This window comes from Sciurus carolinensis, chromosome 17 (genome assembly GCF_902686445.1).
Source record: "Sciurus carolinensis chromosome 17, mSciCar1.2, whole genome shotgun sequence".
Classification (NCBI taxonomy): domain Eukaryota; kingdom Metazoa; phylum Chordata; class Mammalia; order Rodentia; family Sciuridae; genus Sciurus; species Sciurus carolinensis.
This window is the reverse complement of record NC_062229.1, coordinates 14,867,709-14,884,977: the sequence shown is the minus strand read 5'-3', so window position 1 is coordinate 14,884,977 and position 17,269 is coordinate 14,867,709. Positions and strand designations below refer to the sequence as shown.

At 61.6% G+C, this 17,269-nt stretch overlaps 1 protein-coding gene across 1 annotated transcript in view; it reads right to left on the bottom strand.

Annotated features, from left to right (window-relative positions):
- Positions 1–17,269, bottom strand: part of Cacna1a (calcium voltage-gated channel subunit alpha1 A) — a 248,011-nt gene that overhangs the window by 37,885 nt on the left and 192,857 nt on the right. The window contains 7 exon segments of the mRNA XM_047531985.1: positions 112–272; positions 1,850–1,949; positions 9,945–10,051; positions 10,654–10,713; positions 13,142–13,271; positions 14,430–14,562; positions 15,543–15,994. Of these exon segments, the coding sequence (XP_047387941.1) occupies positions 112–272; positions 1,850–1,949; positions 9,945–10,051; positions 10,654–10,713; positions 13,142–13,271; positions 14,430–14,562; positions 15,543–15,994 (1,143 nt within the window).

The window sequence follows — 17,269 nt, the reverse complement described above, 5'->3', positions numbered from 1 at the left end:
CCCACAGAGGAGGCCCGCGTGCCAACAGGCCCCGCTGCCCAGGGCGCACCCCTCCCGCAGCCAAGGGCTCCCAGCCCGACCCTCCTCCCGCTCCGGAGCCGCGACACCCACCGGCAGTCCTTCTCGAACTCCTTGGACTCGTCGGTGCAGTGGAAGAACTTGCCCTTGAAGAGCTGCACGGCCACCACGGCGAAGATGAACATGAAGAGCATGTAGACGATGAGGATGTTGAAGACGTTCTTGAGCGAGTTCACCACGCAGTCGAACACCGCCTGCGGGCGGCGACCGTCAGACCCCGGCCTCCCCGGGAAGGGCGGCTGCCCCAACGCAGCGGCCTCCCTGGGCGCGCCCCGCCCCCTCCCCTCCCCCTCCCTCTCTCTCTCTGGTACTGGACTTTGAACCCAGGGCGCTCCACCACTGAGCGACATCCCCAGCTTTTCTGAGACTGGATCTCGCTCGCTAAGTTGCTGAGGCTGGCCTCCAATTGTGGTCCTCCTGTCTCAGCCTCCTGAGTCGCTGGGATTACAGGCCTGCGACACCCACACCCAGCTCAGGACTTGGGTTTCTGAGCACCTAAATCCCTGGGTAATGCAGTCACTTCCTGGGGCCTCTCCAGTCAGGCACGTGGCTCTTTAGGACTGGAGAGGCCTCTGCCCTTTAGCTCTGTCTCCCGGTGTCTGCGCCTGTGGCCTCCTCCCTCCTGCCTCCTGAGCCTCCCGGGGCTCTGGATTTGAGAGGACTCTGTGTGCACGACGTATCTCACACCCCCAGGGGACGGGGTCCTGGCTGGAGATGCCCCCACCACCGCTCTGTCCCCAGAGCACCCTCTGGAGTTCCTGGACTTGGGATCACAGAGGCTGGGGCGCCATCTCCCAGGACAGGGCACATGGCTCTCAAAGGAGGCTGTGACCCAGAAAACGGCGACGGTCCACTGAACAGGACGCCTGGGCGCCCACGGATCTGTGCTTAAAACCATCAAGCGGTTTTAAGAGCAGCCGTGTCCCCGGGGCTGCCACGCATCCACAAAATGACGTCATCTATGAGTTTCCAAAATCCCCAGGATGCTGCCTCCCAGAGGGGACGTCGGGTCTGCAGAGCCCCGGCTGACCAGCATGGTGACAAGGCTCCTCTCCGGCCCTGGGCGTGGGGCTGCCCTGTGGCTAGTGTTGGAACCTACCCAGGACACTGCCTCTCGTTCAACCGAGGACCAGCAGCTGCCCACGCCCAAAGCCACTGGCCTGTGACCTTCTTTGGCCACATTTTAATAACAGCATCTCATTTTCTTCCAACAGACGTTCACTTTTACCTCCTATTAACAGGGTTTTCTGGAACTGGAGAGATTCCACCCAGTATTTCTTCTCAAAGTAAATAAACAAATGAAGGGACATACTGAGAGAATGCTGGTGGCCCTGGGGTGGGACACGATTGTCTGAATGCTGGGTTGCGTTCTGTCTGCTGCTGCAATGCTGAGCTTTTGGGGATGCAGGATCTGGCTGTTTCGGGACAGGGTTATGGGGGCCTAGACGAGGTGGGTAAGGTAAAGGTCACGAAGGACCAGGAACCCAGGTTCCTGCTTCCCGGATCAGGCCACACGACACCTTTGTGTGAATCAGGAAGACCAGCACATTTCAGTGAGTGGGAAATTGCCAGAATACATGGGTTTTGTTAGGTCAACTCACTTCACTGCCACCTGCAGGACATTTGTAATAATACACAAACCATAAAAGGCGGGGATGGTACCAGCACCCCCTTTGAGGGTAGGTTTTTTTTTTTTTTTGAGCAGTGTGCAACATTTTCAACTTTACATGGCAAGCCTGACAGGCCCCCTCCCCACATGCCCCAGTCTCACCTTGAGCTTTGGCAACCGCTTGATGGTTTTAAGAGGTCGTAGCACCCGGAGGACTCGGAGAGATTTAATTGTGTTGATGTCCTTTCCTTTGCTGTTGCCACTGTGGAGGGATGTTAGGGGGAGAAGGGAAGAGAGGGATTGGGTGTCAGGCTGGGAGGTGGGAGGCCATGGCTCCAGGTGATCCCACCTTCCCAAGCCCAGGAGTCTGGGTGGTGCCTGGCACGGCCCTGGCCTTCCTGGCGAGGAGTGGCTTCAGTTTTCCTGCTAAGTTTGGGCTTGGGAGCCAGCGAGCAGATGGTTTTCTGTGGTTTTATTTTCAGGGTTTGTTGGAGGCCCTCTGCCATCTGGCTGGACCTGAGCAGATGCACAGAGTGGCCCTGGGACCCGGCCCAGGGGAGCTGCCTGTCCCTGCTCCACGTTCTTGTGGAGATACTCCCACCGGGCCCTGGGTCTGGGAGCCTGGTGGTCCGCTGCTCTGTTTAAAGATGGTCCTGGTCAGCTCTGACCCCTCCTTCCAACAGGTTCAGGAGGCATTTAAAGCGGCTCTCAGACTGAGACTTCCCTCCCCATTCCCGGACACTGGTCCTTCCGAGGGCTGTGGTTTCTGCCCTCCTCCCAGGGTGTCTGAGCCCCCAGGTCACCGAGGCGCACAGGTGATCTGTCCAGGGCCTGGGCCTGGGCTCAGCCCGCAGCCCAGACTGCAGAACACCCTTGGCACCGCCTCGCGGTTCAGACCCCACAAGAGGACAGCGTTGGCTGCGCCCCGACCCCCGGTGCCCAAGTAGAAGCCCAGGGTCGGCAGCCGCCTGTCCTTCATCCGCGTCCCTATGGGTCAGGTTCCTGAACATCCCATCCCTCTCGGCCACCAGCTGGGGTCAGACCCATGGCCTGTCCCCTGCCTCTCCCACCTCCTTCCTGTACTGGACTCAGCAGAGCATGTGACTTCCAGACCCGTCGCCACTTACCTGTCCCTGTGCGACATGTCCCCCGCCCCGGCCAGGCCGGCCGCCCCTGCCCGTCCCCTGCCTCCCTGCTCTGCCCCGCGGTGCTACCTGGGAAGCGCTTTGCTTCTGGCTTTGGACAGAAAATCCCTCAGACCTTCACCTGGGCTCCGCTCTTCCCCGCGTGGCTCTGGTCCCCGCCCCACAGCAATGGGTCCAGGTCAGACCGCGCTGCAGACCCTGCGGCCACGCCCCCAGGCGCAGCTGACCCCGCCCCCCAGGTGCAAAGATGGAACTTTTTTCCCCCGCCTTTTGCTTTTCAGGCCCCTCTCTCCTGCCTCCAGGGGTCCAGAGGATCTGATTCAGCCTGGGAGGCAGCGATGGGGGCTGAGCAGGCTGCGGGGTTCATCTTTTTAAACCCAGGTCCTGTGGCCGGCTCAGGCTGCATCCCCATGGGGGACGCAGCACGTTCGGGCGGCCGCCCAGAGACTCCGGCAGAGCAGGGAACGGAATTAAAGGATCTGATCGTGCAGGGAAACCGCTGTTTCTTCGTGTCTTTGCTGCGGAGCTTTAACAAACCCCACCGCTCCCCCTGCCAGGGGACCCAGCACACACGCAATGATGCCGGTTTTCGGTTCCCGTGTTGGAACCAGTTTTACACCTGCGGTTCTGGCCAAGGTCAGCCATCTGGCTATAAGTTGCTGAGGCTGGGCTGGAACTTGCCAACCTTCTGCCTCAGCCTCCAGAGCCACTGGGATTGCAGGCGTGGCCACTGCACGGGGCTAAACACTTTCTTCTTCCCCCCAGTACTGAAGCCTGAGTCCAGGAAGCACTGAACCACCGAGTGACAGCCCCAGCCCTGTGCACTTTTTATTTCGACACAGGGTCTTGCTAAGTTGCTGAGGCTGGCCTTGAACTTGCCAACCTCCTGCCCCAGCCTTCTGAGCTGATGGGATCACAGGCATGGGTCCCCACCCCTGGCTCTGACGTGTCCAATGGCTGATCTCTGGGCACCTGCATCTGCTCATCTGGAGAGACCCGGGTGGGTGCAGAGACCCGGGTGGGGGGTCCTCCCTGCAGGCCTAGCCCCTGTCCTCTGGGGTCTGGGGCCTTCCTGGCTCTCACGGCTGCCTGCCCAGCTCCTGCCCTGCGGGAGCCGCCGTGAGGCCGCCCCTGCCCGTGTGTTCTCCGCAGGAGCTGGCGGGCGGGCGGGCGGGCGGAGGTCACGGGGGCCGTGGGGCTGCTCTGCCCTGGGGGAGCACGTTCTGGTCATCTGGATAGACAGGACAGCAGCAAGGACAGGAGGCCACGGAGAAGAGCCCGGTACCAAGGTGGCTGCACCGGGCACAGAGAGCGAGAGACAGAGACAGACAGAGCGCGGAGAGCGAGGCGCGGGGACTTTACCGTGTGCTGCTCCTGGCGAGGCGGCGTTGGAGGAGAGACAGATCGTGAGCGGCCTCAGGAGAGAACACAGAACACACACCCGGGCGCCCTGCCGCCTGGCCCACCCGTCCTCCATCCTTCCGCCGAGGCCCTTCCCCCGTCCCCACCCTGGGCAGGCTGCAGTCCGACCCGGCAGCACCAGAAAGCCAGATGTCCGAGGAGCCCGACACCCCGCTGTCCATCCCGCCTGCAAGGCTGGGAGGCTGGGGCGCCTTGAAGGACCTGGGTTTGAATTCTGCCTGCCTCTGCCTGACACCCTCGTCCGTGACGGCCAGTGGCCTGGACGCGGCCATGGCACTGGGAGGTTCTCAAGGAAGCTGCTCAGCAGAGGGTCCTCTGCACGTGTCCCCGTGAGACCCGGCCGCAGGACTCGCTTGGAGTCAGGCCCAGCCTCAGGGTCAGCCTCGGGCAGCACCGGAGGCCGGGCTCCGTCTGCACATGGATGGCTCTGGGGTGTCCCCAGTCTGGCCGCTTGGAGGACCACCAAGTGAAGAGAGGAGAGGGACGCGGAGAAACCCAGCAGGGATGTTTGCATTCCCCGCTTAAAAATGGAATGGCACCAGGTGCCACGGCCCGTGCCTGTGGCCTCAGCGCCTTGAGCAGCCCGGGCAGCAGAGTGAGACTCCAACAAGCATGAACAAAAAACTCCAAAACCATGGCCGGCTTTAAGAGGGAGATGCTACTGGATTTCCCACTGGCCACCCTTTCCGAAGCAGGTGGCCCTCAGCTCAGTGCACGTGAGTCACCTGCGGGCAGCTGTGCAGGTGCTACCTCACCAGTGACGCAGGAGGCATCCAGTGGCAGTGATTTTTGCCTGAACTGTGGACTTGAGGTTGACATGCGAGTCTTCTGAATACCACTGCGCTTGTCTGCAGGAAGATGGCACCATTACACCAATTTTCCAGATGAGAAACTAAAGCCCAGAGAGGGAGACTGACTTTCCCGAGGGCACAGAGCCAGGAAGAGGCAGATTGAGATTCAAACCCAGGTGCAGTATGGTGAACTCTGATCTTTTGTTTCACTGAATGCAAAAAAAAAATTGCCCTGGGGGTGGGGCAAATAGCCTGAGGGCTCCTCCTTTGACTTGCGGCAAGTGTGGCTCCTAAGATGCAGGAGCAGCTTGATCAGGGTGCTCTGCCAGCTGGGACGGCCTGTGGTCCTGCCCTGGGGGGAGGGGCAGCGCCAGACGGACTCTTGGCAGCCAGGGCAGGATGGTGATCTGCCAGCTGCGGAGGCACGTCAGCCGGCTGCCGGGGGCACGGGCAGAGAGCAGGGCACGCTGGGCGAGGGCTGGTGAAATGGGTTGGTGGAGGTCACATGGCCATGGAGGCGCCGATGGAGGACACACACGCGCACACACGCACACACACAGAGCCACGAGCAAGTGCAGGAGGGGCGGAGACTGTGGGGCGGCCTGACCCCTCGGGACTGGGTCAGCGGCTCAGAGACGGGGCACGATCACAGCTCAGGAAGGCGCCCTTGCCTGGGTCCATCGAGGCCACAGGGCAAGGGGCAGGTTCTCCTCGCAGCCCTAACTTCCCCAGGGCTCCAGACCCTCCAGGGCCACGAGCCCAGGCCGGCTGGGTCCCCAGGCTCATGGATGGTCCGGTGGCCCGGTGGTCGGGGCTGGGGGTGGGTCAGCTCTGTGGCTGCGACCGCCCAGCCCCATCCTGGACCTGCCCACGCGCAGCCCTCCTCAGCCCCGGGGTCCAGCCTGCACGCTCTCACCACCCCCAGCACCGGGAAATGGAGGCACCAGGAGCCAGGAGACTAGACCTGGGAGCCTGCCCACTGCGGCTTGGCCAGCGCCCGGGCGGCCTGCGCTTCTCTAAGAGCAGACAGGACAGACAGAGCAGACCAGAGAGGACAGAAGCCGCTGGGGCCCACAGAGACCCTGCTCGGTGTCCATCACGCGAGACGACAAGAAAGGATGCGAGACGCCTCGGGCAGGAGGTCAGAGACTGCAGCCAGCGGGATGACTCAGAAACTATTCTGGGGAAAAAAGCAGCTCAAGGGCTCCTGCTCTGGCTTTTTGGCAGCTTGGCTCTAGGGTATGCAGGAATGGCTTGATCAAGGTGCCCAGCCAGCTGTGCCAGGTCTGCTGTTCTGCCCTCAAGGGGGGAAGTGGCAGCAGCCAGGGGGCCGGGCATGAGGAGTGGGGCCTCGGGACTCGATCCTGTGACGCGCTCACACTGTAACCTGTTCCAGAATCCTATGAGAATTTCTGGTGCTTGCCAGAGTGCTTACAGCAAAACCCCATGCCTCCCGGTTCCTGTGAGATCCACGACCCTGCTGAGGCTCAAGGACAGCCTGATGTCCCCAACCTGACCTTTCCTTGCATAGGAACAATTCTAAAAAAGTAAAACAGGAATTTTCAAGGTGCAGCTGGCTTTATGATTTTTTCCCCTTTGTGGTTCTGGGGACTGGACTCAGGATTCAGGTGTCCTAAGCAGGTGCTCACACTCACCTACGTTCCAGCTTAAAATTTTTCTTTTTTTCTTTTTAATTTTGAGACAGGGTCTTACTAAATTGTGGATGCTGGCCTCAAACTTGTGGTCCTCCTGCCTCAGCCTCCTGGGTAGCTGGGATCACAGGTGTGTGCCACCAAGCCTGGTGCAGGTGACCTGATCTGTGAGCTGCAGGCAATTCTGGATGCCTTTGAACAACCTCATGCAACTGAGCTGCACGTAAGGACCTTGGGTCAGGGTCAAGGTCAGCTTATGCCACCCAGTGACAGGGCCCGGTGGGTGGAGGTCCTGGTTCGCGTAAGTTTGCTCTATGGTGCTCGCAGAGTGACGGAATCAGCTCATGACGCATTTCTCACCCGGTGTCGCCATCATAAGTGAAGAATGACTACCCTTAAGAGAAGCTAGAGCCCTTCAGAGGGGCAGAGTCTGCTGTGACCTGGGGACCCTGGCAGGAGCCCTCCTCTCCTCCTCCTCTTCCTTTCCTCCTCCTCCTCTCCTCTCCCTTGTCCTCTCCTCTCCTCCTCCTCTCCCTCCTCCTCTCCCTCCTCCTCCTCCTCCTCCTCATTGCTGTGGGGCTGGGTGGGACCCTGGCCCCTAGTGCTTCTCCTTGGCAGACGGGACCTGCTTTAAAGCGAGGCTCCCAGTGACTCTGCAGACCTGGCTGCAGCCATGGTCAACACAGCGCAGGAGGACACTCGGGCCACAGACAGGCCTGCTGGACCTCTGCAGCCACCCCTGCCCAGGTGGGGGTCGGCTTGGGAAGGGGACGTGCGGGCAGCGGCAGGGCCCCCGGTGTGGACAGCGGAGGAGCTGAGGCTCAGAGACCAGGGCTCCTGAGCTGCCCCGTCCTGGGCCCCCCAGGCTGCGGCAGACCTGGTCCCGTCCCCATCCCCGCCCCATGGCCGAGGCCCACCAGAGCTGGTCCTCCCTGTCCTGGGCTCTGTCTGCTCAGGTCACAGGGTGCTGGCCTGGGGACGCCTGGGCTGAGGGCGGAGCGGGCGCGGACACTGCGGTCCCGTCCGTGGACACGGCCTCACGGCAGGCTGAGCCTAAACAGTCTGGCTCCTTGGAGCCTCACCCTCAGGGTCTTGCCGGGGGCCTGCAGACACCCCGAGCGGCTGCTGGTGCCGGTGGGGAAGGAGGGCGGGGCCAGATTTCATCACATCCTCATAGACTTTTTTTTTTGGTAAAAGTGGTGCTGGCTTGATAGGAAACAAGTTGTGTCTTATTTTACGTTTATCTGAATTTAGTTATCAGCATTCTATGAAATGTCTGTTTAGATCCTTTGTTATCTAACATGAGGTTTCTTATTGATTCGTGACTTTCTTTATATATTAAGGATGCCAACTCCTTGTCTTATTGCTGGTAATCTTTCTCTCCTCATTGGCTGTGCATTTAATTAATTGATTTCCTACAGAACATTTTAACGATAGAGCAGCTCAACTTCCTGATTCTTGTCACTATGGTTTTTAAATCTTTCTTCGCTTAGGTGGTCCGGTAAATACTCAATTGTCTCAAAGAGAGGGAAGGAGGAGGAGAAGAGTAGGGAGTGTGGGCAGAGGGAGATCAGAGACCGGGAGGAGGAAACGAGCGGAAGGCAGGTCAGGCCAGAGCAGGGAGGCTGCAGCTCCACCCCACGCAGGCGGCCGGCTCCGAGGCGCCCGGCTCTCTGGAGAGCTCTTGTTCTTCCGACAGACTGACCTCATTGTGTTTCCAGGGAGGGATCTGAGCGTGACCTACTTGAGCCTCAAGGTGGAAATGGGCCACATCCGGGTCCTCCTCACACACCAGCCCTCACTGCCGGCCAGGGAGGCCACGGAAGGGCCCCCACACCCGCGAGGAAGGGACCCAGGTGGCAGAGGCACAGAGGGGGTCTTGGGAGAGGGGGTCCCGACCCTTTTAAGACCTGCCCTTCTGGGACTGATGCACTGTGATGGTCACAGCCAGGGTCACCGAGAGCCTCACATTTGTCGTGGTGTCAGAAGCTCAGGCGGTCTCCAGGCTGCTGCGGACATCGACAGCCTGGGGAAGGTATTGCTAAGTTTACTCCGGGGCCCTGAGGAATACTGGCAGGTCAGCCCTTGGTGCCATCTTGGAATGGACATCCAGAACTAGGGTGCCATCTTGAGATGGCCACCCAGAACTCAGGGGCCATCTTGCAGTGGCTGCTCAGTCCTTGGGGACCATCTTGGAATGGCTGCCCTGAACTCAGGTGCCATTATGGGATGGTAACTGAGCCCAAGGGTGCCATCTTGAAGTGGTTACCCAGAATTTGGGTGCCATCTTGGAAAGGCCACTCAGTTCTTAGATACCATTTGAAATGGCCATCTAGAACCTGGGTACCACTATGGAATGGTGACCCAGAACTCAGGTGCCATTTTGATTAGACCTAATAGAATGGCCACCTAGAACTTGGGTTCGAGAACTCAGGTGCCATCTTGGAATGGCTGCTCAGCCCTTGGGCACCATGTTGAAATGACCACCTAGAACTTGGGTGCCATTTTGGAATGGCTGCCCAGGACTAAAGCATCATCTTACAATGGCTACTAAGGCCTATTATCTTAGAACGGGTACTCAGGATTTGAACTGGGGTCACGCGGTTCTTGGGCTACATCCTGAAATGGCTATCCGGAACTTGGGTGCCATTTTGGAATGGCTGCCCAGAACATGACCTTAGGCTCCAGGGTGCCATCTTGAAATGGCAGTGCAGAACTCAGGTGCCATTTTGGTATGGATACTATGCCCCATGGTGCCCTCTTGGAGGTGCCAGGGTGGTCCCCGACCTGAAGAGGGCAGAGTGTCCCAGGACTGCCAGGAGAAGTGGAGGACACATGGGAGTCACCAGGTCTACAGCTACAGGGCCTTCAGGCATGGCGGGTCTCACGCACACTCATTCCCTGGCTGTCTTTTTAGGGGCCCCCAAAGAGACAGCAGTTCTGGTGCTGGTGGAAAGGGGAGATGAGATGTCTGGCAGGGCTAGTCTAGAGGAAGCGCACGGCAAGAGGCCGAGCTGGCCTTGCCGTGGGAGGAGGCGGGGAGCCGCCCTCCTCTCTCCCGGTGACGGGTGACGGGTGACGTGCACAAGCCAGTCGCAGCTCCTCCTGGTGGCATGCGGTGCCTCCCACCCCCCGGAGCCCAGCGTCCCATCGCTGTGCCCTGAGAACTGGTCCCCTGAGCCAGCAGGTGGTCTCGGGCTGGGGATGGGGGCTCAGAGGCCAGCGGGGACCTCGGGTGGGGACTTACGTGAAGGCAAAGGCCACCAGGGCCCCACTGACCACTATGAAGTCGAGAATGTTCCAGAGGTCACGGAAGTAGGCGCCCTGATGCAGGACGAGCCCCAAGTCGATCATCTGCGAGGGAAGAGGAGACGGAGCCTAAGGCTCTGCCGCGACCTGGAGGCCCCTGACCTGCACCTCGCGGGAGGAGGCGGGAGGGGACCGGCGGGGTGACGCCTGCAGCCCGGGGACCCTCCCGCTCGCCAGGCCCCTCCCCTCCCGCGACAGGCAGCTGGGGTTTGCTGCCCCAGACCTGGGGCTGCCCCCGCACCGCCCAGACCCCACACTGGGTCCTCGGCCATCCCCGGGGGGCTCTGCCTTCCAACCCCGCGGTGGTGCGTCCACCTCTTAAGTCCTCCTAGGCCCCAATCCGGTCCCGCCCTCATCTTCCCGCAGCGTCCAGGTCCCGCTCCGCCCCCATCTGTCCTGCTCGCAGCCGCCAGAGGGCACCCGTGAGCGCCCACGCCGTCCTGCTCCGCGCAGAGCCCTGCCCCGGCCTGCCGCTGCCGGCGGTCCCCCAGGCCAGCTCGGCCGGTCCCGGTCCCTCTCTCTGCCTCCACATCCCACTCTCTCAGCCGCCCCGCCCTGCCGCTGCCTCTCAGGCACACCCGCCAGCTGCCTCCGAGGCCTTCCTGGGGCTCAGAAGCCCGTCCAGCCCGGGCTGGCTCTGCACCCACCTTGATCACCATCTCAAAGGTGAAGACGCCCGTAAAAACGTAGTCAAAATATCGCAGCACCTGCAGGGGACGTTAAAGGGGCAGGGGATCAGTGACTTGCTCCAGCAGAGACCCCTGTAAATCTTGCAATTGTCCATCGGCCTGTGTGGCCCCAAGCAAAGTCCCCAAGGAGCAGAGCTCCCGCCCGGAGGAAGCATATCTGTCCTATATGGTTGGCCGGCACGTGCACTGTACCAGGGCCCTTCCGACCCCCAGCTCGAGAGTGAGCTTCCTCGGTTGTGAATGAAACTTTCCAGCAGATGGCAGCAAATCCCGTGGAATCCCTCCATGAGGCCCGTTGCCTCACCGAGGCGACGGTGCCTTGTGCATTTGCCCTGAGTTCTATATGGACTGAGCGGACCCTGGGCAAGTTCAGGGGTTACTTCTTGGTGATGAATCTAATCCCCACTGTGTCCTCTTCTGCCGGTCTCCATGTGGTGTCTCCTAAGCACTGGGGCCCACGTGGCTGCTGGCTGTCCCCCTCTGTGTCCATGCCATGCCCTCACCAGGGTGGGTGACTCTCACCTTTGCCTTACCCGGGACCAGTTTCTGCCTGGACAGACGGTCAACGTCCCTCAGCCCTGACTCCCCACCAAGCCGCATGAGGGCATGGCCCCACATGAGGGCGTGGCTGGGCCAGCTGGTAATACCCAGCACGGCCATCAGAGGGCGCCCGCGAACACCTGCGCCAGGCTCCTTCCCGGCTCGGGTGGCTGCGGTACAGACGCAAGTCTTCCTGCTGGCCCAGTGGCCCTGTATGACACTGGTCACCGCCCCAGGGACACTGTGCCCTGCTTCCTCTGCCTCCTGGACCCCACACCAGGCCCCTTGCACAGGCTGTTCCTTCCGCCTGAATGCCCTTCCCTGCATCTGCATCCTGTCCAGGTCCCCCTCCTCCTCCACAGCTTGGCTTGGACATGGTTTTCCTGGTGAGGCCCCCAGGGGCTGCCCAGGATGCCACCTCCTGGCCTTGGAGTCCTGTCCACACACCCTCAGGGCTTCCTGACAGGCTGTCTGTCAGCGTTATGGCCGGCTCCTGGTCTGCCCCCAGGTCAGTCTCCAGCCAGTCCCCAGTGGCTGCTCCAGCTCCTGGTGCAGGGCCAGGTATACAGCAGGCACTCAAGGAACGCACGCTGAGCGGATGCCTGAGGAGCGGGGTGGGACCCTGCAGGAGCGGGGCTCTGCCCTCACGTTCGGTTCAGCAAGAGGCCCAGCTCCAGGGACCCTGAGCCCAGGGGCTGGGACCAGTCACCAGCGGGGCCGTGGGCATCTCCCCTGGGGGGGGGCTTCCTCTCTCGTGCGGTACGGCGGCGGAACCAGGGCCCGACTGCCGGGCTACACCCCCGCCTGGTAATTCCCACTTTGAGGCAGGGTCTCCCTGGGCGGCCAGCTGCTTGGAGGATGGGCTTGCCACTGCGGGGTGGGCAGGGAGGCTGGCAGTGTCCCCGTGTCCCCGGCAGGCTCTCTCCAGCCCTGGGCTGCGGCTGCCCTGCCCGCCTGCCCCGCCAGGGATGAGAGGGCTGCTGCCTCGCCAGGCCTGCCTGCAGGCCCCTGGGAGCCGGGTTCCGATTACTTCCTTCCATCTCCCCTGGTCTCCAGGGCCCCAGGCCGCGAAGGCCTCTCCTGGGTCCTGACCTACTTCACCAGGAGCCACAGCCTCCACCCGGAGGAGGGGCCTGTGGTTCTGGGCAAAGGGCGGGAGGGAGGCACCGCCTGGCCCCGGGGTGAGGGGCCACTGCCACGGGCGGCCTTGGTTTCCCTCTTGACCATGGGCAGGTCTCCAGGGTGACCCAGGACAGGTCACCTGCTCCCCCTCGCCCACTCCCTGGGCCTGACCCCCCGTCCCTCAGACGGGCACCTGGGGAAGGCTTTGGAGGGCGGCCGGGCGCGGTGCCGCTCCCTGCAATCCCCACGGCAGGAGGACCGCGAGCTCCCACCAGCCTCCACAGTCTCGAGGTGCACAGCAGCTCGGGGAGACCGCGTCTGGGGATGTGGCGCACGGTAGCGCCCTGGGCTCACCCCGCATCTCAAAGATCAAAAACCACGAGCAGCGCCCGCTCGGCCCCCGGGTCTGCACACACAGCAGGGCTCAGTGACCGGCTCAGCAGACCCCGGACGCCGCGGATCTGAGGGTGCGCTTCTGCTCAAGCTGCCCCCCTCTCCCGCTGGCCTCACCCAGGCTCTGCCTGGCTGCCCTGTCCTCCCTCCAGAGCTTCACGTCCCCCAGGAAACGCCACCGGCAGACCCGGCCTCCGAGGGCACCTGCAGGTCAGCCCGGCTCAGCCGCGCACCGCTTCCCTGCAGAGCAGGCGCAGCGTCCAGGGAGCCCCGCCGTCCTGCCACCTCACCCTGGAGGGGTGCCCCCCTCCCCGCAAGCTGTCCCCAGCTCCCTCCCGCCCCACCCTGAGCTCTGTGGTCAGGAGGAAGGGGCCGGCGCGGCGGGCCTCACGTTGTTCCGGGGCGCGTTGGGCTGCACTGGGTCCTCGGCAGCCAGGGCGATGCTGCTCATGGCGATGACCATGAGGATGCACATCTCGAAGTAGCGCAGGTTCAGGATGTAATGGCACAGGCGGCGAAGGCTGTCGGGGACAGGAGGGAGTGCAGAGGTCCACTCAGACCGCGGGGACAGGAGGGAGTGCAGAGGTCCACTCAGACTGCGGGATCGCACAGCCTCCCTTCCTAACAGCACCATGCGGAATCCCAACCTCCAAGGGCTGTGCCATCCGACTCCCAAGCCCCTCCTCCTAGGGCTCTCTCTGGGTCCTGGAACCCTGAGAGGCAGGGAAACCTTGGTGGGAGGGACGCGCGCATGTCCTGCTCATCAGAGGTCCCGCTCCCTGACAACCCCTCGGAAGCCTTGGTTCCCACGCGGGCCGCAGCCGTGGGGCTGAGAGGGCTTTTGAGCACCTATGGGCCAGCAGATGTCTTTCCTTCTGTATGATATCAGCTGTGTGACCTGGGGCACGTTACGGACCCTCTCTGTGCCTCATCTGTAAAATGACCATGGAGTATGAAGACCAAAAGACACTGACAGGAGTGGCACGTGGTGGGGTCCCCAAGAAGCGAGTGACTGATCCTGGATCCCAGGCCTCGCAGGGGCCTTGAGGGCACCATGGCACAGGTCCTGGGCAGAGCTCAGGGTGACAGGCCGTGGCCTGGCCGCCGCACTAGCCCTCTCAAGAGCAGGTCGGAGGGGCTGTTTCCCTCCAGCTTATTGGAGGGGGTTCTTCTTTGTTGAGAAGCATTTGGGAAATCAGGGTTCTGAGAAATGCAGTTGTAGAACAACCTGAGTCCATGTGACATTCACGTGACAAATTTCTTCCCTAAATGATCTATATCCTCCTTAGGGATGTCCAAGGGAGAAGGGATTGGGACAGACAGACCATCTGTCCAGAATCTAAACCCCAGTGGGACAGCAGTCAGGAGCAGAATTCAGAATTGCCATGTGTGGTTGTACAGGTTGCCTACTGCACAAGGCAACCGTTTCGTCTCACTCACACTGTAGATCTGGATATTCGCGATGGCGATTCTCTAGCTGGTGGCAGGAAGGGGTCTTTTCCAGCAATCAATACAGTACGACAATGTCCATCATGTGACTTAAGAAAGGAACATCACTTTTTAACTCAAAGGCCTCCCAGGGCTGGTGGTGGTGTGGAACGGAAAGGCACCCTCTGCACTCTGGCCTGTGTCCGCCACCCCGGGGCCCGGCACCCTGCCCTGGCTGCGGGTGTACTCACGGGTTGGTCGTGGACAGGATAAACATGGAGCTGTAGGGGGGCATGGGCTTGGGCCCATCCTCCCCGGGGTCGTCCTCCTCCTTCTTCTCCTCCTCTTTTTTTGGCAGTGGGTCTGGGTTGGCGTTTTTGTTCACTGTTGGGACAAGAACCAACACAGGCTCCCTCCACCGTTTCCCAGGAGTCTCTGGGCCCCTGTCCACACCCGGAGGTGTGGGAAGCTCCTACCACACACGAGGCACCGTGGGACGCCACTCAGTCCTCATGCGACCCCTGCAGTTGGTACTTCATGATCCCCACTGATAGATGAGAAAACGGGGGCACAGAAAAGTGAAGTGACTTGCCTAAGGTCACACAGCTTTGGAGGGACAGAGCCGGGGCTGGCACCGGCAGACTGGCCTCAGACTGCGGCTCTCAACCACCCTATGGCCTCGAGTCTGCTGGGACCCTCGTGGGCTTTTCTCAGACCTGTGCCTGTCCTGTTTGACCTTCATGCCATTGCGTGGGGACACACGGGGCGAGTGCTACAACCTACTTTATAGGTGGGGACTATGAGCCCGGGCCAGCTGCACCCCTTCTGACTGGGGGGTGGCCGCACGCGCCGCACCGGCTCTGCAGCCTGGCTTGGCTGTGTCCAGGGCGGACCGCGCCCCCGCGCCTCCCTCGCCCGGCTTCCCAGTCCGTGGGCGGGGCACAGGGTCGGGCTCCACCTCCGAAGGGAGGCGGCGCTGGCCAAGCAAGCGCCCCGCAGACCCGGGGGGCCGCAGTGGGAGGGGCGTGGCCTCTGCACCTCGCAAGGGACCCGTGGGGGCCACACCCGAGCCGCCGGGGCTTCCCTGTGCTCCCCTCCCGGCGCGACCCGCCAGGCCCTCGAGTCTAGACTGCACTGTCCGCGGTGGCCACCGGGCACCGGGAAGGCGGCCAGACGATGGGGCTGCGTGGGCGGGGGACTGGAGGGCTCTGGGGGACCCAGGTCGAGAAGCAAGCAAAGCCCCGGGCGACGGCGACACTGGGACACGAGCGAAGGCTCCTTTGGCTAAACCAGCGCGAGCCTGGAGCCGCCTGCCCCGCCCCGGCCCGTCCTGTCCCCGGCCCGTCCCGTCCCGGCGGCCTCACCTTGGACGACCGTGTGGCTGAGGGGCGGGCCGGCGGGCGGGATGTCCACGGCCGTGTGCTCGGGCTTCCTGGCAGTCTTGGCTGAGTTGTTCTGGGTGCTGCTGGGGTTGGTGACGATAAGGCTGTTCTCGGGGGCCTTGGGGGGGCCGGGGTCGGACGGGGGCCCCGGGTTGTTGGGCGTCCGGCGGCTGGCGGCGTTCTGGGGGTTGGTGGCCGAGGCGGGCGCGGGGCCGGGGTCCGTGCTGTTCCCCATCTTGGCGGGGCTCTGGGGCAAGCCGGCGTGGCCCAGGCTGTCGTGGGGACTGGCCGGCTCGGCGGTGGCCAGCTTATTGTTCTTCATGTTGTCGATGTCCTCGGCCAGCGGCGGGTCCTGGCGGCCCAGGTCCTGCTGGATCGGCCGCGTGGTGGACAGGTTGGGGCCGGACAGGGGGACCCCGGCGCCCTGGTTCTCTCTGAGGAAGGCAGGTCGGTGGGAAAGAACCACAGCCGAGTTAGGACGGCAGAGCCACGGGCAGCACCCGCCCAAGACCCCCTCAAGGGACAGCCTGGACACGGCTCAGTGGCAGAGAACTTGCCCAGCATGTGCCAGACCTGGCTTCACCCTGGTACTACAGCACCAAACCAACCAACCAACAACCTAACCCAACCCAACTAAACCAACCAATGCAACAAACCAAACCCACCCAACCAACCCAACCCAACTGAAACTAACCAAACCAACCTCACCAAACCAACCAAACCAAATCAATCAAACCCACCAACTCAACCAACCAACCAGAACAACCAACCAACCCAACCAACTTAACCCAACCCAACCCAACCAAAACAACCAACCAAACCAAACCAAACTAATTCAATAAATGCAATCAAACCATATCCACCCAACCAACCCAACCCAACGGAAATCAACCAAACCAAACCAAATCAATCAAACCCACCAACCAAACCAGAACAACCAACCCAACCAACTTAACCCAACCCAAGCCAATCAACCAAACCAAACCAAACTAATCCAACCAATGCAATCAAACCATATCCACCCAACCAACCCAACTGAAACCAACGAAACCAACCTAAACCAACCAACCAACCAAACCAAACCAACCAAAACAAACCTAATCAATCAAACCCACCAACCCAACCAACCAAACCAGAACCAACCCAACCAACTTAACCAACCCAACACAACCAAGTCAACCCAACCCAACCAACCCAACTCAACCCAACCAAGCCAAAAAACCAACCAAAACAACCAGCACACCAAACTAACCAAACCAACCAAAACAAACGGAACCAACCAACGAAACCAACCAACCAAAGGAATCAAACCAAACAACCATCCAACCCAAACAACCAATGGACCAGACCAAACCAAATGAACCCACAACCCAACCCAACTAAACCAACCAACCAACCAAATCAAACCAACCAACCCAACCCCCAGGAAGCTCGGGGGCGGGGCAGGGGCGGGGCGGGGCCTCCCCTCCCGGTAGACGGGACCTCCATGGAGGTGCCCCTGGGTCTTGGTCCCTTTATCTCCCACCAAAGCCTGTGTGTTCTGAGCCCTGCAGAAGGTCAGCTGGCACCCGGGTCAGCGGCACCGCCAGGTCCCAGCGAGGGGCCTCAGCCCTGGACGTGCCTAGGGTGGGGAGGAGGGGTGGGGCATAGGGCCCCCAGGCTGCCCCCACCTCCCCCGCTGCCCCCCAGGCTCCCCGCAGGCTCCGAGC